At 33.5% G+C, this 26,295-nt stretch overlaps 1 protein-coding gene across 4 annotated transcripts in view; it reads right to left on the reverse strand.

The window, feature by feature from the left end:
* Nucleotides 1-26,295, reverse strand: part of CSMD3 (CUB and Sushi multiple domains 3) — a 1,211,731-nt gene that overhangs the window by 418,606 nt on the left and 766,830 nt on the right. For all 4 annotated transcript variants that reach the window (XM_054518783.2, XM_063726791.1, XM_063726792.1 and 1 more), the window contains 4 exons: nucleotides 17,035-17,222; nucleotides 11,056-11,244; nucleotides 6,033-6,149; nucleotides 44-259 (listed from right to left, as the gene is read on the reverse strand). In XM_054518783.2, the coding sequence (XP_054374758.2) occupies nucleotides 44-259; nucleotides 6,033-6,149; nucleotides 11,056-11,244; nucleotides 17,035-17,222 (710 nt within the window). The remainder of the gene's footprint in view (nucleotides 1-43; nucleotides 260-6,032; nucleotides 6,150-11,055; nucleotides 11,245-17,034; nucleotides 17,223-26,295) is intronic.

Raw genomic sequence — 26,295 nt, forward strand, 5'->3', positions numbered from 1 at the left:
AAGTTACTGAATGAGCCCTTTTGTTTTTTGTTTATTTTCTCACCAGAGAATGTTATGTTAAATCCTTCATATGATATTGAAAAATCTGAAATGAAACGCAGTTGAGCCCTGAAATTTCCATAGAGACCAGCATTGATTGTTGGAGGAAGATCTGAACCAGTCAGGCGTGCCAGTGGTTGGGTAAAACTGCCATTCTCTGTGATCAGTAAGTAGTCGTGATGGTCTTCCAAATGAAAAGTGTGGAAGTTGAACTGCACACCTATTAAGAAAAATAGAAACATTGAATTTACAGCTAGATCAGTAAAACACAGAAAGTTACTGTCAAACTATTAGCCAGGACTTTACTTATAATTAAATTTTCTGAAAATGAGAGGCATTGCTATAAAATATTCCAAATATATGTTATATTATTCTTTTTGTGTGTGTTTTTCCTTCAGGTTCATTATAAGAGATATAATGAGTCATGTCTTGGAAACTGCTTGAAAATACAATTTAAAAATCAATGCCTGAAAAAAAATTACCTGGTTTTCTGAAAATTTCAAGAGAAATACATATCTTTTGTTTATAATAGAGGTGCAACTTCCTGACAAATACTGCGCATGCCTCCATTTTCTTCTCCAATCCCTTCGACCAACATAAAAGCAATGCTTAATATTATAGCACTTAACTTCCAAATACGCTTGTTTATTTTAGAAGAGAAATATAAAACAGGCATAGGGAATGCTATTTGTTAGATGAATATAATTATTCTCCATTTATTTGTCACACATTTCAACCTGTGCATATAATATGCAAAAAATGTATATATAAGTGTTCAGGTCAATAGTTTCCACAAATCGAACACCTTTGCAAATAGTATCCAGATCAATAGCCACAATAATACCAACACCCAGAGCCTTCTTTATAAAACTTTTCTGTCATTTCAGTTTTCCAGAAGTAACCACTCACTCAACTTCTAATAGCACAAACTAATGTTGCTGCTTTGTATATATATTTTGAAGTTTATAGATTGGAATCATATATACTCTTTTGGATCTGACTTCTTCTACTCAGCATTAGCTATGTGAGATTTCTCAATATCATTGTGCGTAGTTAGGGGTGGTTCATTTTTGGTGATGTATAGTATAGCATTCCACCTTGTGAATATACCACATCTATTTACCTGTTCAACTGTTGATGGTCACTTAAGTCGTTTGCGTTTTACCACAAATGTAGATGGTACTGCCATGAACATTTATCTTTTGTGAACGTATGTGCTTTTTTCTGTTGGGTATGTATCTAGGAGTGGAATTACTGAATGATGGGAGTAATAATATGTGTTCTGCTTTAACGAATACTGTTTTACAAAGTGGCCATGCTGATTTACATCTCCATAGACAACACGGTTGCTCCATATCTTCTCCAATACTTGAACATCTGGGGCTTTTTAATTTGTTCCATTCTAGTGAGTATGTAGTGGACTCCTTGTGGTATCATGTGAGTATTTAATTACACTGTCAAGAACACATGTAAAAGGCTAATGACTTGACACAAACACACACACTCAAATACACACAACACACTGTGTGTAAGGAGCCATCTGAAATAAAAAATGGCTACCACAGGGATCCTTCCCTTGAGGTGCTTTATTTTTTTGTACCTCACCTAAAAAATTACCAAAGTATTTGCTAAGAAAATTCCAAAATATCAGAGTATGACAAGTAACATTTTATATTCATTTACATTTTAGTTCCAAATGTTGGAAATTCTTAAGAGTCTCCATTGTTTTAAAAAGAAGGGGACAGAAAATGAGACCAAAACAAATAGATTGAAAACACAAACATTAACACAACAAGGTTATCACTGCATAATGAATCAGAGATTTCATATTTGAGAAAGATTTGAAATACATAAGGTACTATTTTCAAATTATTTTTCAAAATGCAAGTCTTGATTTGTTTTTTTTTTCTCCTCTCTATAATTGGCAGGAATACAAGAGCCCTTCTAGAGGGGGTCTAAAAATTAAGTGACTGGCACAGAGGAAGTATTCAGAAAGTGTTATTGCTATTGATCAATTTCCCAAAATGAGAGCTAATGTTTTTCCTGTTATTTAGCCCTGGCCAGCCGCTTTGTAAAAAGAAGCTGCTGTTCATGAAGTCATGGATTAAATGGTAATATTTGCTTTCTTTCACTACCACAAAACAACTTAAGACCTTCAAAGTTGTGCCAAAGGTCAACTAATCCAAATAAGAAAACGATCCTGAGAAACTACTATATTCTAGTCATTATAGAACATAAATATTTAGAAGAATGTAAGTAACTCATGGCCTATCTGAGGAAAAAGGTACATGAACCAAAATTTTAATCATTCTGCTAAACTGATTAACACAAGTCAATATAGGAGCATAGAAATAGAGGTAACTAATTTGTCAAAGGGGTCTGTAGAGGTGTATAAAAATGGCCTTCACATGTAATGACCATGCAGGTCTGGTGGCTCACACCTGTAATCCCAGCACTTTGGGAGGCCTAGATGGATGATTGCTTGAATCCAGAAGTTTGAGATCAGCTTGGGAAACATGGCGGAATCCCATCTCTACGAAAAAATACAAAACTTAGCTGAGTGTGGTGGCACGCACATGTAGTCCTACCTACTCAGGAGGCTGAGGTGGGAGGGTCACCTGAGCCCAGGAAGATTGAGGATGCAGTGAGCCAGGATCAGCCTGGGTGACAGGGTGAGAACTCATCTCAGGAAAAACATAAAAATAAAAACAAACAAACAAAAAACCCCAAAGCAATGACCTCCTAAAGCAAAAAGGCAATGACTTTCAAAAGTGAGAAGTTTTTGATGGTGAAGACCTAGGATAGACATTTTGGAAAGAAGGGGATTAGACAGGAAAAGACACCCAATTCTAACAAGGCAGGGAGAAAAAGTCAGTGGTTTCAATATCATAATTACTTCTAGTAAGAATGCTAATTCAAGATGCTCAATAAAAGTAATTTATATTTTATATATATGTGTCTGTATGACTTGTACTTAAAGTCAAAATAGCGTTATTATCTAGGTTTTAGTTATAGTCATGCCACCAGCTATTACCTAAAGGGTGCCATTTGACTTTTTTTTTTCTAATATGTAAAATAATAGGTGTGGACTATGCTTTATTTAAGGACAGTCCAACTTCTAAGAGTCTAAGGGTTTTTTTCTGATGTACATTTTTTTTTCTCTAGGTTTCCCATAACTATTTATAATTAGCATCCTGACTTCTACAACGTGTTTAAGGAAAATCTCTCATGGTGTTCTTGTAAATAAGGAGCAATGTAGGCTGAATGATACTGTCATTAACTGAGTTTGAAACTACTGAACAATTGTATGTGTTCAAACACCTTGACTTAATGTTTAATGGTTAAGAGATTACAGATGGTACATATACATTTTATTATTTCTTAAATATTTAGATATTTAGATTTATCCTTGTTAAGATTCTTATAAAGCCTTAAAATACTAATGATCGTAGTTATATAAGAACATCTGACTACATAATGTAAATGTAAATGAAATGTAAATCACTTCAAAATGATCTCATAGGAACTCTGAATCAAAATCAATATGATAAAGCATAACAGGGATACATATAAAAGCTTGCACTGAAGATAGAAAAAAAGCAACTGCATAATTATAGAATTTTAAGAATTGAATTTATCTGTATTTTAAGTCCCAGTAATCTAAAAAGATGATTTAGATTATTACAAACTTCTTATCAATTAGTAGTATAACATGGCAGCAAAAAAGTTAGTTAACACAAATACTGTCTTCTTTAATGAAAATAATTTTAGTGTTACACTGTGCCATGATGTGTTCAGTTTTAGAAAACCACATTTTAAAGAGAGAAGCTGGAATGCATCCAGAGAAAGTTGATTAGAGTGGTGATGAACATGAAAATATTATCTTATGATGAATTAAAGAAACTAGGAGTGTTTAGTCTGGGAAGAAAAGACTTGGAATCATGATCTAGGGATAGAGGACATGAAAAACATGGTAGTCTCAGAATGGTGAGTTGGTGTGTTTGAGGAGCTTTTGGTTGGAGCAAGTATTAGGCTGCTTTTTCTGGTATAGCTCCAGAGAGCAGAACAGGGATAATGGCTGCAGAATAATTTTTAGACAATTAAATATGGAAAAAACGAGCAAGTTTTCCCAAGGAGTACAGTCCTTATCAACAGAAATATCCATAACAGGCCAGTTCATCATGTTTCTGAAACACCATATGGAGAAACTAGTTTTCTGAGTAAGAAGTTAGACTATATTACCTTGAATATTTCTCCCAACTTTGAAATTTTCCTTCATGTAACTTTTGCTACACTTTGGAAGAGTTGTACTTCAAACAAACTTAGTTGGCTCTTAAAAGAAAGGCATCTACGTCTGCATCTCTTGCCATGTAAATACAGATTTAATTAACACTTGCAACCTGTGAAGATGCAAAACTTTAAGTGTTAATTAAACCTCTATTTACATAGCAAGCAGTATGTAGCCCTCCACTCCCTTCTATAATATCAAGGAGCTTATTTTAAACTCCATTAATCTATTGCACACTGGGATAATGGGACACTTTGGTTAACTTCCAGCAAAGAGTCTTCTATTAATAAAGATTGACAAAAATCACAGTTTACAAAGTCTTCTACCTCATTCCTGCTACTCAGTACCAGAATACTCATTTTAACAACTCTTTTTTTCTCAGTAATATTTACTTCATTGTAGAAATTTAACCAAACTAGTCCTGACGTAATTCTCACTTCCTGACAAAATAATATGTAATTTAATCAAAGGCAAACCTTATTTCTGAAAACACAGATTTAAATGTATTAAATACAAGCTTTTAGTTTTAATTGTAACAACATCTTCTCATTGCTAAAAGTATTTTGTTTTGATTTTTTCTTTTTTTAGATTTTCTATATTAAAATCAATAAATATATTTTAATAGTAAAATTCAATAATACAATACATCAACAGAGCTAAAAAAAGTACTTTTCAAAATCAGATTTTAAAATGAATAAACTAGCTCCTTTAGAAGATCAGCCCATGGAGATTTTCAAGTAAATAACTTTAATATATTTTTTGTTTTCATATATTAGAATGGTCATTTTACCATTCATAAGTTGTTACCTTGATAAATTATACTGTACCTTGATAAATTTGAAGTACATACTTTTACACTTCTAATTATAAGCAATATTTGCAAAAACGGATGGTAAATTAAACATGAGTAATTGTTTAGCAGTCCCTTTTATTAAGCACTAAGAAAATGAATTATTAATCATGCAAAATTGTTTGTTATAGATTCCTATTGGGATACATGTCATTCTTTACAAGATTCCTTTCAAAACAGTGAAGTAGGTTGTAAAAGTTTTATGAGTCTGGTTGAATCTCATGAATGAACCATATTTAATACTACAGAGCATTTTACTTATTTGTTTATTTGTAAAAGGACATTTATTAACATCTACTTTATGCAGAGCGCAATTTGACACTCTATGTGAGACATATCTGTAGCTCTATACTAAAGAATCTGAGACACAGATATTTATAGAATGGCTATAAATTTATATAGAGAATATAATTGTTATAAACAAAAACAGAAACATTTATAAACAAGTATATATAAACACATACTAGTTGCTTTAAAAATTGGCTTAGCATATCAGAGCATCTCATATTCCCCTTTGAACTCCTGAAATCAACTTCTTAACACTATGCCAGAAACTAAAGCCATCTTGTTCGAGGTTTTCCTGTTACAAAAATTTCAAATGACATTAGTTTATTATATCAAAAATAAACAAATCTCTCATAGCACCAGCCTGGTAAAAACATGAGTACAATATAATACTATAGAAGAGTAAATATAATTTTTGTGGCAATTATTTAAATTGAAATGTGTTTTAGCATACTGTAGTACTGATCTGTTTTTGCTCATGCAAAATAACATGTAAAGGAAAGTGAAATAAAAATAGACTCAATGAAAATTCAGAAGATAGTCCAATTATTATTTCATGAGGCAAATTACCTTTTCCATGGGTTACATCAACAGTCCATGTACAATTCAGAGAATTTGGATAAAATTCCGGGTAACCAGGTGATAAGATTGTTCCACTAGGCCCTCTAACATCTCCTCCACATAATGCTGAAATACAAAGAAATAGATCCATGTGATCAGCAGTGAGAGAGACAGAGGGTGAACAAATCTCTTATCTCCTCTCTTGAATTGAGCAGTCGCATTATCTTTGCTTATGCTACCTCCTAGTAATAACAGGTGTGCATGCAGCACTAGAGAAGAAAAGGGTACTCAGTAGCATCTGAGAATTAGTGCAGTCCCCAAGAGAACATGGTTCAACTTTCCAAGTTTGAATTTGAAGTATGTGGTAATACATTTCTAATTATAAGCAGTATTTGCATAAATGGTGGTAAATTAAACATGAGTAATTAATTGTTTAGCAGTTGCTCTTATTAAGCACTAAGAAAATGAATTGTTCACTGTATAAAACTGTTTGATATAGATTCCTAAAGGGATATGCGTCATTCTTTATAGGATTCCTTTCAAAACTATGAAGTGAGTTGTAAAAGTTTTCAAGGCTGCTTCTGTGTTTCTTTATTTTTCTAGGAAATATTATCAACAAAAACGAGTTTTGTAAGTAATTATTCTAAGATAGTAAAAATAAGCTAACTATCTGAGGTCAAAAAATTAATATTTGATTTGATATTCATTTCTTTGAGAACAAATCATAGTTTACAAGGTCTTCTACTATATTCAACAGCCATCAGTGCTTATGGTATGCCAGACAATTTTATCAAAATTGAAAGCTGGAGGAAGCAAAAAAATATTGCCTAGTAAGCATTTTTATTCTAGTGTGAGCAGAGAATTTGTTGACTTCTTATTCACTTTCACTTGGAAAGGCCGACTCTTAGACACAGCCAAGGGCAATAAGAATCATGAATGCCACATGTACCTTTGTCTAATTTGATCCTTGCCCACTTTCTTAGCACACTAGAAAAGTGAGTTTTGGTTTTGTCTCTTCCAAAAAAACCTAATACTATAACATGATATGAATTTGTATGATGAGTGAAATGTCTACTGCATTAAAACCTACAGTCAAAGGACTATATGTCATGCAGCTAGAATAAAATTTCTCAATGAACACAAGAATGAAAATTAAGGGAGTTAAATTAATTTAAAATACACAAAAAGGTAACAAAAAAGAGAGATGCAAACTTTCAGAAAGGACACCAGACGTGCTCCTGAGCATGCACATTTATGTGTGTTTGTATATCTGTGTGTTCGTGTGTGTGTATTTACAAGAAGTTGAGAGAAAGTTTTTCTGTATATCAGTATTCTTTCAAATAAAGACACTTTGTCAAGTATCCTACTTCTTGAGAAGTTTCTTGGGAATTTTTTTGTCTGTAAGCTGTACCTATATACCTATGTAGAAGGGGAAACTTAAAGGGACATTCTGCAGGTAAATGCATAAATCTATGTAACACATAAACACATTTAAAAATTTAGGAGTAATGGTCAACAACTAATATAACAAACATTCATACTATTACTTTGACTAGAATCAGATGGGAAAATATAGAATATATTTTTATAACAAAGTGAAGATTTCTGTTATTTGAAAATAATTATCATTGGATGAAGACACTGAAGAGAATGGACTTAAAGATGGAATTTCATAGTAAATAGTGGAGAAAGAATGTAATTTAAGCTTTTTTTGTAAGATGAAACTAAAAACATAAAGACAAATTTTATTTTATATCTAATAAAACAGGATAAAATTACAATGATTTACTAATTCTTATCAAAAACAAGAGCAAACACTGTTTTGAACTTAAAATGTAGCTGGCACTATTCTGCAGATTTTATTTATGTTAACTCAGCCCCCACAACAACCTTTTGAGAAAAATGCTGTCATTATTCGGTTTACAGATGAGAAAGCAAGCAAGTATAGAAAGAACTCAAACAGTCTAGTTCCAGGGTCTATGATCTCAGGCAGATTCTTGAATTGTGTGGATGTTTTTTCCCCATTAAGAGTACTATTTTAGCAAGCTATGATGTTCTTTACTCATGTTTGATTTTGTAGCACTTCCCTCACAAATGACGAATATACAAAAAAAATTCAAGGGCATCCTTTATTTTCTCAGAGATTCATTTAATCCTCTCGTTTTCAAATCACTTTTTTTTTTTTTTTTTTTTTTGAGATGGAATCTCGCTTTGTCCCCCAGGGCTGGAGTGCAGTGGCGCTATCTCGGCTTCCTGCAAGCTCCGCCTCCCGGGTTCATGCCCTTCTCCTGCCTCAGCACCCCCCCAGGTAGCTGGGACTACTGGTGCCCGCCACCACGCCCGGCTAATTTTTTTGTATTTTTGGTAGAGACAGGTTTCACTGTGTTAGCCAGGATGGTCTCGATCTCCTGACTTCATGATCCGCCCGCCTCTGTCTCCCAAAGTGCTGGGATTACAGGCGTGAGCCACCGCACCAGGCCTTCAAATCACTTTTTTTAATGCACCTAACACCTATTGTGTCAGTATCTTTGTCTATGTTCTTTAATTGATCTATCTCTTCTGAATTCTCATTTGCCAGTGGCTTTGTATGTGACTGAAATAATTCTCCATCATCATCAGCCTCATCATTTTCATCAACCTAATGAAATTTTTCATTTTTCTAAATGAGATTATTTTACATTGCCAGTGTTTTAAGTTGCACTTGTTTTATATTGTCAGCTGCAAGTGGTGATCATAATAGCACTTATCTATAGAGTTACTTGGAAGAGAAAATGACTTAAAATACATAAAGCACCTGTAGCAGTATCAGCATATGGTAAAAACTCAACAAATGTTAGTCATCACTATTATTACCACCATACTACATTGTCTGGTTTGCTTTGTAAATCAGCTAATCATGGGATATAAAGACATCACAAAAGCTGATGTATGTTAGAGTGAAGCACACTGTACACAAGCATTAGGCAACCTAGGCCAGTCAAGTTTACATTCTTGGAGCAGGGCAAGAAATTGTTTGTCTGTTTCTCCCTTGTTACCTCAGGAGATCTGGACTAGTTACCTCTGGGGCAAAAGTTTCTATTAAAGGAAAGGTCTGATCAAATCTGTTCACTAGGTGATACAACAGTTGAGTTCAGTTCGAGTCAACAGAAAAAAATAATTGTTAAGTACCTGCTTTATACACAGCTTAGACATTTTTAAAAGAAATATAATTCAGTCCTTGTCCAGTTGCACTCAACATGAAATAGAAATACAAAAGAGGAGGCCAGGTTATAATAGAGGTTAAAAGTAACGTGATTTGATCTTTTAAAATAAAGATGCATTGTAAGAATGCATGACAGAAACATCACTGAAAAGGATGGATTTCTCAAGGTTAAGGACATTGAATTCCATGATTAGTCATTTGAGCTTTCATTTCTAAGCAATAAAAAGCCATTAAGAATTTTGGATATGGAATATAACATGAAATAACCTTAGTGAGAAACATGGGGTTGGATGGAAAAATGATGAGGGCCTGTGCTGCTCCTGGGAAAACTGGATATATTTGCTTTTATTATTAATAAAAGTTAAGCATGTTGATGTGCTTGCCATTACTTTTTATCTTCCTGATTCTTATAATATTGCCCCCATACCTTTCTTTCATGGTGAATGCTCCTCATTCAGTCCAATCTTGTAGCTTTATTGGGGTCTGGCAAACATAGGACCTTTATACCACCATGGTCTGTCTCAACCACAGGGATAGATGAGCACATGGCCAAGACAAAGTCAATCATAATGGGCCCTTCTCCTTCACTATAGTTACTAGTTTAGATATGGATGAATTGAACACCTTCCCTGGGATTTTTCTAATTAGAGTGACAGGGAAGAGCTCTCATTCCTCTCTGAACCTGAAGATATAGGGCTATCAACTTCCATCTGCCTGAGAGTGTATACACTACTGTCAGTTCCTCATATGGAAAAAGCCTGTCTGCAACGTAAGAGAATTATGTGAATACACACAGAAAAGTCTAAGTGTAAGATGGAGAAATTCTTAAAAAGTTTTGAATTTATGCTTCTTATTAGCAATGAAAGGTATCTCACCTCGCCTTTTCTACTACTTGAACAGTTGAACAACAGCTTCTGCTTTTATTTTTAAATACCAGTTAGAGTTGGGTTTCTGTCACTTACAATCACAAATTAAAGGAAGATGTTTTGATGATTTGTTTAAATCTTCATATAAAAACAAATTAGCTTAAAACTGTTTAAAAAATGATGGCACTGACAGTACTTGAAAATTTAATCATAAAATGACAAATGGTATCTTCCACCTCAAGAAATACTAAACGTAGAATTTGAAAATAGTACTGTAAATAGAAATTAAAACCCATAGTTAAATAATATATGGATTTACATTGAGTGTGCTTTTTGACAAGCAAGCATGCAAGCACTTCCCAATCTTAGGAGAAGCAGTTTCCTCCACTGGATTTCATATGTGTTTCCTGAAAAATGAAGCACTTCTGACTTATTCTCATAGAAACAAAGAAGCAGTAAGGAACACTGGTATGCTATTTATTGTAACTAGGAATTTGACACAACAGCGTAGTCTGAGTAAACTACCATGGTGCTGCGTAGTTGGTTAGAATTTTTGTAGACAGGCTGGCCTTCTATTTGAACTGGGATATGTTGCCATTCAAGGCAGGAAACAAATGCTGCATTTTTTTCAGGGCTTTCTTCTCATACCAATTTGGCATTTTCAAGGCTATTTTCAAAAGGTCCACAGCACGTTCTTAAAATAGTTACACAGGTGAGTTTTAAATATATATGCATATATAAACAGGGTAGATACATAGATGGTATCTTTAGGCATGGAGTAAGTTTGGCTGATTAGCAATAGTCTTTATTTCATGAATGGTTTGATAACATAAATTTGCCAGAAATCAAAAGAACTTTTAAAAAATCTAAAAGATTTATAATTATGTTAAACCCCATATAAAAAAACTACATTGATTTTTATGTTTATAAATCAGCATATTTTGCATGTCAAATGAGTTATTACCATCACAGGTTGGAAGTGGATGACTCCACCAGTGGTTTTTTTCGCATAGAAGGGGCTCTTCATGACTCAACCTGTATCCTGGATCACAACTAAATGAAACAGTAGAGCCAATGGAGAAATCATGACCATAGCGACGGCCATGTACAGGTATGCCAGGGTCCAAACAAGAATACGTGTTCACTGTAACACCTGGAAAACAAAGGGAAGAAAATAAAGAGTAAGCTTGGTGGGATTCAGATTTGCTGAAAATAATTCCTAGTTCTTCAAACAATTACAAGCAATGATTTTTACAAATAAGGGTACTTGTACTTCATTTTTAAAATCAACAAATTATTTAATAAATTTGTTTTCTTATTTCCTACCAGTAAGGATCAAATTCAGGTCATTTAATTATATAAGAACTTGATGAAAACGTATAACTATCTGTAAAACTTTGTATTGTTATAAATTTTGTGTATATATACACATATATCACAATAATCATAGCAATAGTCAACATTTATGGAACTTATTATATTCCAAGCACCATTCCAATTATTATACAAAATTTTCTGATTTAATTACTAAAGGAAAAAGAAGAAGAGTAGAGGCATTTTGCAAGGTATGAAAGTATGAACACCAGAACCGTTCTAAGTAAAACCAATTAGCACATTTCCTCTGGTGGTTAACTGTTGTTGTTATCAATAGTCTCTAGTACACTTCAATGTCTCCTGATATCTTCCTTGCAATTTACAATCCCTAGCTGAGATCATACCATGACAATGTTTTTCCTTTAATAAGATATGGCTTCTCAACCTCGGCACTGTTGACATTTTGGACTGGATACTTCCGTGTTGTGGGTGTCCTGTGCGTTGGAGTACTTTTAGAAACATTCCTGGCCCCCACCTGTTCGATGCCAGTAGCACTTCTCCAATCATGACAATAACAAATATCTCCAGATATTGCTACACATTTCTTGGGGTGCAACAATGCCCTCAGTTGAGAACCACTGGTATAAACTACAATAAGTAATTATTTTTTTCTTCTTGTATAGGATATTTAAACAATAAATAACTACTATTTCTATATTCCAAAATTAGTCAACATTTTTAAGACTGTATAATTATATTAAATCATATTTATATGAGAAAATATTTATTTGTATTAGCCACCCAATTCAAAAATGAAGCTAAACAAAATGGTACAGAATAGAAGTTTAATTTTAAAGATGGAAATTGTACATTTTAAGTGTATTTATCAAGCATATTCGTTTCATCTAAATGGTGTTATTTTAATGAGAAACTAAAATACAATAGAGACAAATTTATCTTCAACACATCTACTTTTATCTGCTAAGTTCCTCTTCTAAGTGTGACCATTATTTTTCTAAGCACCCAGTGCATTTTTTTTTTTTTTTTTTGACGGAGTCTCGCTTTGTCGCCCAGGCTGGAGTACAATGGCGTGATCTCAGCTCACTGTGACCTTCACCTGCTGGGTTCAAGCAATTCTCCTGCCTCATCCTCCCGAGAAGCTGGGACTACAGGCACATGCCACCATGCCCGGCTAATTTTTTGTATTATTAGTAGAGACAGGGTTTTACCATGCTGGCCAGGCTGGTCTTGAACTCCTGACCTTGTGATCTTTCTGCATCAGCCTCCCAAAGTGCTGGGATTACAGGCGTGAGTCACTGCATCTGGCCAGCACCCAGTGCTTTTAAACTCTCATTCATCTTTGATTCCTCACTTTTTTTCTCCACAAAATATGTCTGAAATCCATTCTCACTGAAAAGCATCATGTCATGTATTATTTCTCTTACCCTATATCCAAGGCCCTCATTACCTCAAGTTTATGAAACAAACAATAACATTTAGCATGTTTTTCAGTATCTTTCATCTCCAATTTATTCTATATAAAATGTTGGACATATGTATAGCCAAAACATGTTTTTTCATTGCTTTAATACCCTATGGCTAATGGCACCATGTTCAAAGTCGTCACCCTGAAAATTAAGATTCCCAAATTAGACTTTACTATTCTAAATTGTCATTATCTCCCAATGGTCATTTTTTATATCAATCAGATAAGTCTCCTCATTAGTTTTAGGCTTTGTCTCATAGGAATACCTTCAGCTGTCCTCTTAATGTACACAATCTTCTCAATCTTTAACAGAAAAGTTTAGACCCCCTTCCTTCAGGTTTCAATTTCCCCCAATGTTCCAGGTGATATATAACTTTCCTTTACATGAAACTCTAACATTGTAGTAAAATCGTCTAAAATCAGAGAAATGGGGGTTGCAGTGGTCATATACAATGTAAATTACAGTAAAATTTAATTATTCAAAGGTGATTGTAATGCTTTTATTCATTGACCTATAGTAAAGGTCAATGAATATATGGGGTTAATAATTCATTTGCCTTTCTTGGCTTTTCAACTGATAAAGTAAGATGATGTATTTCTTTTATGTCTTCCACTGTGGTGCATTGATCTAGGAGTCACAAAATAAGTCTAAAGAAATAGTTCATAATTGATTGACAAGCAAATAACTCAAGGCATAATGCAAGGCAATGGAAATCTTGCAAAATTGAGAAAATGAGAAACATCATGAGGAACTGATATCAGTATTATTTATTAACTAATAGTCATTACTAAATACTAAAACATAATTGGTAAGTAGTTTTAGATTTTTTTTTTAGACGGAGTATCACCCATCCTACAGGCTGGAATGCAGTGGCTAATCTTGGCTCACTGCAGCCTCCACTTCGCTTCCTGGGTTCAAGCAATCAATTCTCCTGCCTCAGCCTCCCAAGTAGCAGGAATTATAGGCATGCACCACCACTCCTGGCTAAATTTTGTATTTTTAGTAGAGATGTGGTTTCACCATGTTGGCCAGGCTGGTCTCAAACTAATGACCTCAAGTGATACTCCCGCCTCAGCCTACAAAGTGCTGGGATTACAGGCGTTAGTCACCGTGCCCAGCTAGTTTTAGAAAATTCTTTAATGTTGGCAATGTACATAATTTTCAGAAGTTCATGTCTGCATTATATCAAATGACATTAACATTTTGTCTTTTTCCTTATTGCTTCATAGAGCTTGATTTTTAAAAAGTAGAATCTCAAAATAGACATTTTTCTTATTTATGTAATACAATGTTTGAACATTTTATGTTTCTGTTTCTACTACTACTCCCCTCAAATATCTATTGATCATAAATTGTACATTCTTTTAGATGTCTAACATTTTCCTTAATTGGAAAATATATCTATACTTTCATATGAAAAATATATATTTGGAGATGAATATATGTCTATAGGTTTGTTGTGTATCCATTTTCAATTTTAAAATTTGTATAATATTTAGCTATCCAAGACTTAATTATAGTCATATTTCAAGTAATACAACATAATAAACAGATGTGATTTTTCCTGGGAAAAACTATAGAAATAAAAATAAATTATATTCCTAAAGTCTACTCTGTGTTGTTATAATTTTAATGTGTTTTGAAACCTATAAATAATCTTGTCTTTTTTTTTTTTTTTTTGAGATGGAGTCTCACTCTGTCACCCAGGCTGGAGTACAATGGTGTGATCTCGGCTCACTGCAACCTCCACCTCCCAGGTTCAAGTGATTCTCCTGCCTCAGCCTCCTGAGTAGCTTGGATTACAAGCACGCACCACCATGCCTGGCTAATTTTTGTATTTTTAGTAGAGATGGGGTTTCACCATGTTGGTCAGGCTGGTCTCGAACTCCTGACCTCGTGATCTGCCTGCCTTGGCCTCTCAAAGTGTTGGGATTACAGGCGTGAGCCACCGCACCCAGCCAATCCTATCTTATTGATAGTTTTTGTAATCCCCATGTTTTGGGGGGCAGATAGAATGGGGTAAAAAATGCTTTGGGAAAGGGAATATAACAGACACCTGGAGTACAAACAGTGGTGGCATTGCAAGCATTCCTTCCTATAGGATTTTGGTTGCCTGGGGAAGACAAATTACTTTCACTTTCAATGAATTTGATTAAAAAAATAGAAATACACCAAATGCCAAATATATTGTTAATGTTCTCATTAGCAATCTACTGATTTTGAGATTTGTGAATGGTTCACTTGAAAAAGATAGTTACCTTCAGCTTGGCAAACAGTAAGAAAGAGATGAATGAAAAGGCTTTTGTTGGTTTATTGATAAGAAAGGATTTATGATGTTGGAGATTATTTCACAGGAGTAAATATACCACAAGACTAATAGAATAAAATGAGAGAAGGTGATTTCTTAAAGACCAATTTAAATACAAAGTTATTGCATCTTGTTAGATTTGACCAAATTAATAACAAGTGTGTCTCTAATCAACCTCAATGTTTCTCAGCTCTCAGCTTCCACTTTGCCTTTTAAGGCACTAGACCTCGAAAATAACTTGGACTATGCCACTAGGGACCTGTAAGTGACAAACTTGCTGACTGAAGGTATGCATTTGAGCAGGACTTCTTATTTTTATTCCTTATCTTACTAGTTTTTGTAGGAGAAATGTAAAGGCTATCATTTATTGAGAACATACTACATGTTACCAGTTATGCTGACACATTTTGCATGTTTTATTTAATCATTAAAATAGTCCTGTTTTTGATAAAGACCACATACCTTGGGTGGAATGGGATTGAATACGATTTACTGGGTAAAGGATACAGCAATGGACTAAAAGAAAAGCTGCCTGCATATTGATATCAATTAATTACTAGTGAGAATTAGTTTTGAAGTAGATTTTTCTAAATGACTAATTTGACTCAGGTTTAGTAAATACATGTTAGACTAAAAATATCAGTTAAGGCACTTTAGTTCATTTGAACCCCCAAGTATGTGTGCATTCTCTTATTGCATTTTACCATGATTTTTACAAAACATGCTTTCATGCCACAAAGCTCAAAATAATGGGAAGTTAATATAGTCAAACAATACTGTAGATAAGATGACTTAAAAAAACTAATGGATCTATATTGACAATTATTTTAAAAACCCATGAGTCCATTGACTATATCTATCGAAGATAGATGCCCAACAGCAAATATAAAACTATATATTTCAAATGCAGAAATTTCTCCTTGAGGGGGAAAGGGTCATAATCAACTTGAATATTAAAATAAATATATAATATCTGCATTTGAAATAAAGACATATTTTAATAACCCTCTTAAGTGTGTTGTTAGATTAATTTATGAAAAGTGAATTTCATGTAAAAGTACATGGCTATGCATTCATGATGAAAATGTATGCATATGTAAATTTATATGTTTGCACACACATAAATCTTATGCAATATAGCCACACATGTGCAAGATGTTTATAAAGGGGAAAAGAAAGCTCATTTCTGTGTTCATATCAGCATCAAAATGTTTCAAAAATCAAAATATTTTAGACTTTTTAAACAAAACCATGAGATTTAATAGGGGTTATAATGATTCCAACACTCTGAATTATAGCTTGTATTAATATAGTTTTCTCAACTTATATTAATCACGTTTGAATATATGTGTATACAGTTTGCTTTTTAATTTTAATATTATTTTCAACATTTTATGCAAAATAATAAAATTAAATATTTTAAATGGAAAATATGTGCAATTAGTGTGAGGAAACTATAAAAGAATAACTGAATTTGTGAAGTAAATGCTAAAAAAGTTATTGTTTATATATATCTTAGACTGGCAATTACTATTATCTGCTTTTCAAAACTATATACAAATAATTGGTACAAAAACTCATTTTCAAATAATGATTTGATGCTTCTGATATTTCTTTAGTATTTTGTTTCATAATGATATTAGATAGATATTGCTGGAAAATCCATTGCAGAATTTACTAAAACACACACCTTATAAATCATTAACATTCTTATAGATAAAGGAAAGCTTTGATTTAAAATAAATAGAGCTAATAGTTCTATTAGTAAAACTATAATAATACAAAAAGTAGGGCAAACAGAATGAGGTAATCAAAAAGTTTTATCATTACTTACTTTCATAATGAATCTTGAAACCATTATTGGAACGACTGTTGTCTGTTGTAAATAGAAGGTATATAAAATTACTGCTACTAAATAGAAACTGGGGCACTTGGGTGCCATTGTAAGATCCAAGCAAGGGTGACAGAAGATTTGGCCCATCATGAACTTCCAGAACATCATAATTCAGTTCAGTCTGAAATCTAAGATTAAAAGACACATGTGAAAATATATTTAGAATTAACACTATATATGGAAATAATACTTTAGACTGCTATTTAAATTCCTATTTAAAATTTTTCCATTTTATATTATAATTTTCTTTAGCTTATCTAATATCTAAGACACCATCATTTGTGAATACCAATCATTTAAGACACCATCATTTGTGAATACCAAAGGTATAAGCTCTTATTCCTATGAAACATTATTATTAAAAAGTTATGTATTGTTCCTAAGTAAGAGTCTTTCAAATATTATAAATTATCTTATAACTGGACTGTTCATGAACCAAACATATTTTTGGAATTATCTTTGGTTGTCTTCCTTATTTTTATGGAAAACTATGTGGTTTACATTTATTTTCAATCAGATAATTAGATTCTCATCTTAATAACACACACATTTCAAATCTGACATCTGCTTTTATAATTATTTTTTATTCAAGTGTTTTTTATTGATACATAACATTTATACAAAATTTTTGGACAAATCTATTTCTGCCTTTAAACATGTGATAAAGTTTGTATTCGTAAACAACAGTTCTAAGTAGGTAGTAACTAATGATGATACATTTGATGTTTATTAAAGTATCAGCAGCTCTATTAAAGACTTCATTGACATTAGTTTTTGTAATCCTCCCATTAACCCTATGGTGTAGCTCATATTATTAAACCCACTTTCCAAGTAAGAAAACCACAGCCTTAAAAACTTTTTTTTTTCTTTTTACTTTTTTTTTTTTTTTTTTTTTGAGGCAAAATCTCATTCCATCACCCAGGCTAGAGTGCAGTGGTGCCATCTTGGGTCACTGCAGCATCTGCGTCCTGGACTAAAGCAATTCTTGTGCCTCAGCCTTCTCAGTAGCTGGAATTACAGGCGTGTGCCACCACGCCTGGCTGACTTTTGTATTTTCAGTAGACACAGGGTTTCACCATCTTGGCCAGGCTGGTCTCTAAGTCCTGACCTCAAGTGATCCACCTGTCTCGGCCTCCCAAAGTACTGGGATTACAGGAGTGAGCCACTGCATCCAGCCACATTCAAAACTTAAACAGTATTACATTATCTTAAATTACAGAAGTAGGCATCAAAACCAAGTCTCCCTGACTCTAACCTCTATTCTATGATGTCTGATCTTATCATTAGATTTTTGGTTGTTCTGCTGTTTTCAATTCTTTAAAACATATTAATTTATTTTATAAGCCTCAGTCGAGACAGGGCTACTTTTAACATGCATAACAACTATTTTAAAAAAAAATAGCATTTTGTATTCTTTCCTTGCACTTCAGGGTTATACTATATCCTGAATCTAGATCCAAGATCTAAACTGTGGAAAAATCTTTAAGTGAACACATGGAGTACTAAAATATTTTTCCCTTGCCTGTGATGATCTTGAAGCCTAGAAAATTCTTTTCCTTGCTTTAACCAAGGTTTTCCTACACATCTTTCAGTTTCAGCTTAAATATGCAAACAGCAAGACCTCTTCTGTCCTCACATTGTATATTATTTTATTTCCTATTCTACTGCCACAATTTACTGTGGGGCTTTTGTGATACTAATCACAGTAGTGTTTACTTTTTAGACAACTGTCTTCCTTAAAAGTCTATAAACTCCATGAGGTTAAGCAGTGTGTTTTTGTCAATGCTTTGCATATAGTAGACACTCAATAAATATTTATTAGATCAAAGAAAAAATGAATGTATTTTAAAGTTAAAAATGTCTTTCTTTTCTCTAGGGTAGTTACTAATTTTACAAAAAAGTATCCAACATAATTGGATGCTTGAGTATTAACCATGTATTTTTACTCATTTTAAATACATTTTCCAATAAAGTTTCAGTACTTTATTTCTCCAGTTTTATCTCCAGTACACTTTAAAAAATAATTTTTAGTTTGAAATGCCCACTAATTTTCAGAGAATCACTTTTACTATCGTACTTGCCAGTTTTTTGCAGTATGTGTTATGAGATTAAACCACTTTATTCCTCAAAACCAAAATGAATAAAACTCATATGTGGTCAAACAAATGCCCAGAACTAATTGAATGGATTCAAAAAAGGTTAGAAACTCTATTTCATTATATCGTATCAGTCTCTGATATTATTATGAACATAGCATATGACATGTTAGTCAAAATTAAGTATATAATTTAATACTGTTCAGGAAGCACAACTGCCTCCTATTAATCAGTAAACAGTATATGTGAATTTTTGAAGTGTATTTTACTTCTAATTTTGTGACCTGGAATATACTGTATGTGTCTCATAAATGATTCAATAATATAGTGCAGAGAAGGAAAGATAAAGGAACACTAAGTTCTTTAAATAAATGATCAGATACTTAGAAATTGTCAATCTAGGCCAGGCACAGTGGCTTTTGCCTGTAATTCCAGCACTTTGGGAGGCGGAGGCGGGTGAGTCACCTGAAGTCAGAAGTTTGAGACCAGCCTGGCCAACATGGCAAAACCCCATCTCTACTAAAAATACAAAAATTAGCAAGGCGTGGTGGTTGGTGCCTGTAATCCTAGCTACTCGGGAGGCTGAGGCACGAGAATCACCTGAACCTGGGAGGCGAAGGTTGCAGTGGGCCGAGATCGCACCACTGCACTCCAGCCTGGGTGACAGAGTGAGACTTTGTCTCAAAAGAAAAAAAAAAAAAAGAAATTGTCAATCTATTATTTGGTTGCTTTGTAGTCAGTCTATTGTGAATATTGAAATTGGAGTTTCACTTTGATAGCTAGTCAGCTGACAACAGCCAAATTAAAATGCACAGAAGAGTCAGGGATTACTTCGAATTGAAACATAAAGAGACTTAATTCTTAATAGAATAGCAACATTAACTGGTGATATAAAGAACATTGTTCAGTACCGGTGAATCTTTAAAAAGAAAATCATTGCAGATTTGCCCTGAGGAACTATAAAAATACATTCTAATAACAAGCAAAATGGGATAGGGTTACACAATAAATTGAATTTCTTTCACTTTCTATTTTAAAATAGTTGTATAAATTTCTCATGAATTGCCTCAATCTCGTGTTTGTTTATGAAATTAAATTTATTGTATGTGCTAAACAAATATTATGGTAGCACTAAATGTTATTATGAATGAAATTGGATCTAATCTTATTCGATTTTTGTTGTCTTTAAAAAACATTCTTGATGTAATCCAAACCCTTCCTAACCAAATTGAGATAGTCCTCATTAACTTAAAAAAATATTCTCTGAAAGACTGATAGTGATAGCATGCATTCAGGGAGCTGAGGATAGGAAAAGGAACAGAAAAATACACTTTGAATGATTGATAGTAAAATGAATACCTCTTAGACTCAGGAGCTGCTGGATATTGAGAAAATTTAGGAAGTGTGGGAATAAGCAAAAACAAAAATTCCTTTGCAGATCTGAGAGTAAGAATTGTTAAGTGTTTGGATATGTTAAGAAGAGGTAAATGGTTTTAAAAACATGTTTGTTGGTGTTATTGCTATTTTGTTTTGTATTTTACAAGAAATTATATTTCTTGTAGTTTTATTGACAAGCTGTTGAGACAATCTCAAAAAGAAAATGAATGAATAATATATTGGTAAATAATATTACTTTCTGTAGGTTAATTCTAATCATTTTCTCCATTTGAGAATATAGAAAAAAACTACAAAATAGCTATGCCACCATGTTAAATATATTATCTGATTTTTACAAATTTTGTTTTCAACAAATTTAAATGACTCACAAGTAGTGGAAAGTAAGTGACATGACTCTGTAATAAATCATTTCTTGGAACCAGCTTCTACAAAAATATTCTCAGAATAAGAGGAATTATTAAAGAGTTGGCAACTAGTATACTTACAAGAGTTTGGCTGGAAATCAGAAGAGAATTAGATATTTTCAAGAATCCAGTGTGTGTTAGATACTTTAGAAATGATATTCTATTTCTCAAAACAATCTTTAGAGAAAAATAAAGCACCAAGACATTATAAGGCCACTGATCAAGGAAGTGGCAGACATATTTATGACTGATTTCAAAGTGACTATTTTATGTTGCTACCCTAATGGATAAAATTCACTTATTTTTAAAATTGAAATACCTTGTTCATCCCTTTGCTACTGAGTTACTGCTAACCATGTGATATCTGTGTAAGATGTAGATTATTAAAAGAACCAATTTTCTGGCAAAGCACATGGAGTATAGACAGCCCTCAACCAATATCTCATATCCTTAAAAGGTCTTTAGAGAAGAATAAATGGAAGAAGATATTTAAGGATTTTTTTTCTTAGCTCCAATTCAATAATATTATAGGATTTGGGGTGGTAGTAAAGGAAAGGCAAATAGAAGGCTCAAGCCCCAAAAGGAGCATTTATTTCAGTTTACAACATTTGGAAGAATTTGGGACTTAATTTATTTTATTTATATAAGGTAGATTCAAAAGAAATATGTGATATAAATGTGCTCTGTTTATTCTAAAATACTGAAAATACCATTAATAAATTCTTAAAGCATTGTAACTCCTGATTATTCCAGTGTTTGGGCCAATTAACAAAGAATGATTTTTTAGTGATTGGTTTTAGGGAAGTGGAAGAAACCACGAGATTATAATTTATTTGAGTGGGTAATTTCAGGATTAAGAAATGAGGCACAGTTGACAAGTCTGGCTTGGTGATGTCCATGGGGAGAAGCCAAAATCTTTAAACTGTAGGAAACATTCCTCACCCAAGGCCTGTTCTGATCTATGCACAAGACTGATTATTGTTCCTGTGCACAAATCCTACATTGAAAATCACTTTTCAATTAGACTTTCTTGCTTCTAGCCTAATTTAAAAGATTTGTGTCTTAATCAATAGATAAGAGAATAAGAAAGTGGCAGAGTAAAATGTGTTAAGTAACTCTATTTATAGAAATTAAATTAAGTTTTTGTCTATTTAACTAGTGTTACATTTTATTAAAATGGCTGGAAAGATTTCACCAGAAAGTCAGGTTTGAAACAGTCTAATTTCAAATATAGGCTATACAGTACAAGTGAATTCATTTGGAGAATTCTAAAGGTATCTAAACAAGATAGGCAAGCAGCAAAGAGGCCTATATTGGCCTGTTGGAAGGATAGCAGATGCATGCTAAGAATTTTGGACAGAGAAAATAGTGCCTTCAAACAAAAGTCCCAAATCAAATGTCAGAGTATGGATGCCCTCTGAATTGCAGGCATTGTTTGGCAATCAAACTGTTCATCAAGTGGGCCACTCTTAGTAGCCTACTTTGAGCTGAAAGATACTAGGTGTTGATTTATTTAATGTTGATTAATGACTCTCATTAGCAAATCAGCAGATGCTTTTCAACATAATAATGCACTTTGTGTTCATAAAGCGTAAACTAATTTTCTAGTCATATTATTTTTGGCTTATTTAGTATTTTAAAAATGAATAAGAGAATAAAAGAAAATGTTATTTTAAAATAACATTCCAGTTTCAATCAGCTAGAAGGTGGGGAAGGGGTGAGGTCTTCATAAGAAAACACTGCTGTTTGATAATAATAATAATAATAATAATAATAGTATGTTTCAAAAGAAAGGCAAGATCCATTCCTACTCCCCAACATCACCCAGAAAAACAAATAGTTAAATCGCTCTGCATAATAAAGTAATAGGTATTTTGAGACTTACTCTGCTATATACCAGAAGGAGCACAGGGAATGGGGAAATGAGGACTGAAGATTCTAGATGCAGAAGAGATTAAAAATGAAGAACAAACAAATGGAAGAACATTCCATGCTCATGGGTAGGAAGAATCAATATTGTGAAAATGGCCATACTGCCCAAGGTAATTTACAGATTCAATGCCATCCCCATCAAGCTACCAATGACTTTCTTCACAGAATTGGAAAAAAACTACTTTAAAGTTCATATGGAACCAAAAAAGAGCCCACATTGCCAAGTCAATCCTAAGCCAAAAGAACAAAGCTGGAGGCATCACACTACCTGACTTCAAACTATACTACAAGGCTACAGTAAACCAAAACAGCACGGTACTGGTAACAAAACAGAGATATAGACCAACGGAACAGAACAAAGCCCTCAGAAATAATGCCACATATCTACAACTATCTGATCTTTGACAAACCTGACAAAAACAAGAAATGGGGATAGGATTCCCTATTTAATAAATGGTGCTCGGAAAACTGGCTAGCCATATGTAGAAAGCTGAAACTGGATCCCTTCCTTACACCTTATACAAAAATTAATTCAAGATGGATTAAAGACTTACATGTTAGACCTAAAACCATAAAAACCCTAGAAGAAAACCTAGGCGATACCATTCAGGACATAGGCATGAGCAGGGACTTCATGTCAAAAACACCAAAAGCAATGGCAACAAAAGCCAAAACTGACAAATGGGATCTAATTAAACTAAAGAGCTTCTGCACAGCAAAAGAAACTACCATCAGAATTAACAGGCAACCTACAGAATGGGAGAAAATTTTTGCAATCTACACATCTGACAAAGGGCTAATATCCAGAATCTACAACGAACTCAAACAAATTTACAAGAAAAAAACAACCCCATTACAAAGTGGGCGAAGGATATGAACAGACACTTCTCAAAAGAAGACATTTATGCAGCCAAAAGACACATGAAAAAATGCTCATCATCACTGGCCATCAGAGAAATGCAAATCAAAACCACAATGAGATACCATCTCACACCAGTTAGAATGGCGATCATTAAAAAGTCAGGAAACAACAGGTGCTGGAGAGGATGTGGAGAAATAGGAACACTTTTACACTGTTGGTAGGAATGTAAACTAGTTCAACCATTGTGGAAGTCAGTGTGGCGACTCCTCAGGGATCTAGAACTAGAAATACCATTTGACCCAGCCATCCCATTACTAGTTATATACCCAAATGCTTATAAATCATGCTGCTATAAAGACACATGCACACATATGTTTATTGCGGCACTATTCACAATAGCAAAGACTTGGAACCAAGCCAAATGTCCAACAATGATAGACTGGATTAAGAAAATGTAGCACATATACACCATGGAATACTATGCAGCCATAAAAAAGGATGAGTTCATGTCCTTTGTAGGGACATGGATGAAGCTGGAAACCATCATTCTCAGCAAACTATCACAAGGACAAAAAACCAAACACCACATGTCCTCACTCATAGGTGGGAACTGAACGCTGAGAACACATGGACACAGGAAGGGGAACATCACACACTGGTGCCTGTTGTGGGTGGGGGAGGGGGGAGGGATAGCATTAGGAGATACACCTAATGTTAAATGATGAGTTAATGGGTGCCACATACCAATGCAGCACATGTATACATATGTAACAAACCTGCACATTGTGCACATGTACCCTAAAACTTAAAGTATAATTAAAAAAAAATGAAGAACAGTTTGGGATAAGAGAGGGGATTGGAGAGATGCAAGCAATTATTCCTGTGATGAGAGTTATCAAGAAAATTTAGAACAGTGTAGGCTTATTCAATCTTAAATGACTCTGGATTGTGCAATAATCTTCTTTCATTGTCACCTGCATTATGGTTTTCATGAGAATGAAAGAAAGCGATGCAAATGAATAGAGTAGCGTTGAGAGAGTGCAGCAGCCTCAGTCTCTATTATGTAGGGTGATTCTGGAGACAGGACATAAGTCCAGAAGTGAACAAAAGCACCCCCTGGCATTCTTTGAAAATTGAAGGGGAGAGTAGATTTCCCTTGTATGTGGGATGGCGGTGAAGTCTTTTTACTTGAATATTGAAGGATAACGACTGGTGAGAGTCATCTGGGTGATAGATGCTACGAACTGATACAAATAAAATATGAAAATAACATATTTTCAACTACCGTTGCACCTCCTGATACAAAATAATGTTTAGTCCAAAACAAGAAATACGAAAATTATGTACTTGACATATTATATAAATATATATGAGATTAATTCTGATAGATTGACAAATACGCTTGTTTTTCAAATGTAAAATACTAAATTTAAAAACCGAAAAATATGGATGAAATCTTTGTCTTATTGTTCCAAATCAATACCTATCATGCTTTATCATGTATTCCAAACCAAATATAATTCTGTGTGCTAAACTAAGGTTGGTTAATTTTAGTTCAACATTCATGGAACAACTATATTGGAAAAAGATTTAATAATGAATAACTAAGATGCTTTTCAAGCTTTCTAAAATTGCTATGGCAACATAAGTCATGTAAACCAATAAATAGGGGATATGGTTTTAACAGAATAGCAACAACAACAACGAAATGCCAAATGAATGTAAATGAAAATTTTTAAAAATGTGTCAATCATTGTTGTGGGCTGAATTGTGTTCCCCCAAATTTCTATGTTGAAATCTTAATCCCTAGTAGTACTCAGAATGTGACAGTATTTGGAGAAAGAGACTTTAAAAGGGTAATTAAGGTAAAGTGAGATCATATAGATGGACCCTAATCCAATGTAACTGGTGTCCAGGACATAAACACACACACAGAGAAAATCACGTGAAGATAAATGGAGAAGACAGCCATCTACAAGGCAAAAGGAGAATCCAGAATAAACTGTCTTGTGGACACCTTGATCTTGAACTTCTAGCCTCCAGAACTGTGAGAAAATTAGTTTCTGTTTTTCATCTCATGCAGTCTGTGACACTTGGTTATGGCAGCCCTAACTAATATAGAAAACTAACATAGCCCTAGTAAACCATGTAGATTATAACAAGATAGCGTTAAATTCAGTTTAGCTTAAAACCTCCTGTATACTTTGAATTCCCACATAAGAAATGGCAACCTAACTAAGAGTATAATCTTGTAATAAATAGCTGAGTGTCATCCGATTACAGAAACCAAGCTTCAGTCAGTAACAGGCCACCAACTGATCAGATCATAACTATATAAGTCAAATGCCAAGTTGTAACTAATCAAGCTGTTTCTGTATGTCACTTCCTTTTTTTTTCTATAAATACTTTCTGCCCACTTGCCATGTGAAGCTCTTCATATTTACTGATTCAAGGTGCTACCTGATTCATGAATGGTTCTTTGCTCAAATAAACGTGGTTAAATTTAAGT

Source organism: Pongo abelii, chromosome 7 (genome assembly GCF_028885655.2).
Source record: "Pongo abelii isolate AG06213 chromosome 7, NHGRI_mPonAbe1-v2.0_pri, whole genome shotgun sequence".
Lineage (NCBI taxonomy): Eukaryota > Metazoa > Chordata > Mammalia > Primates > Hominidae > Pongo > Pongo abelii.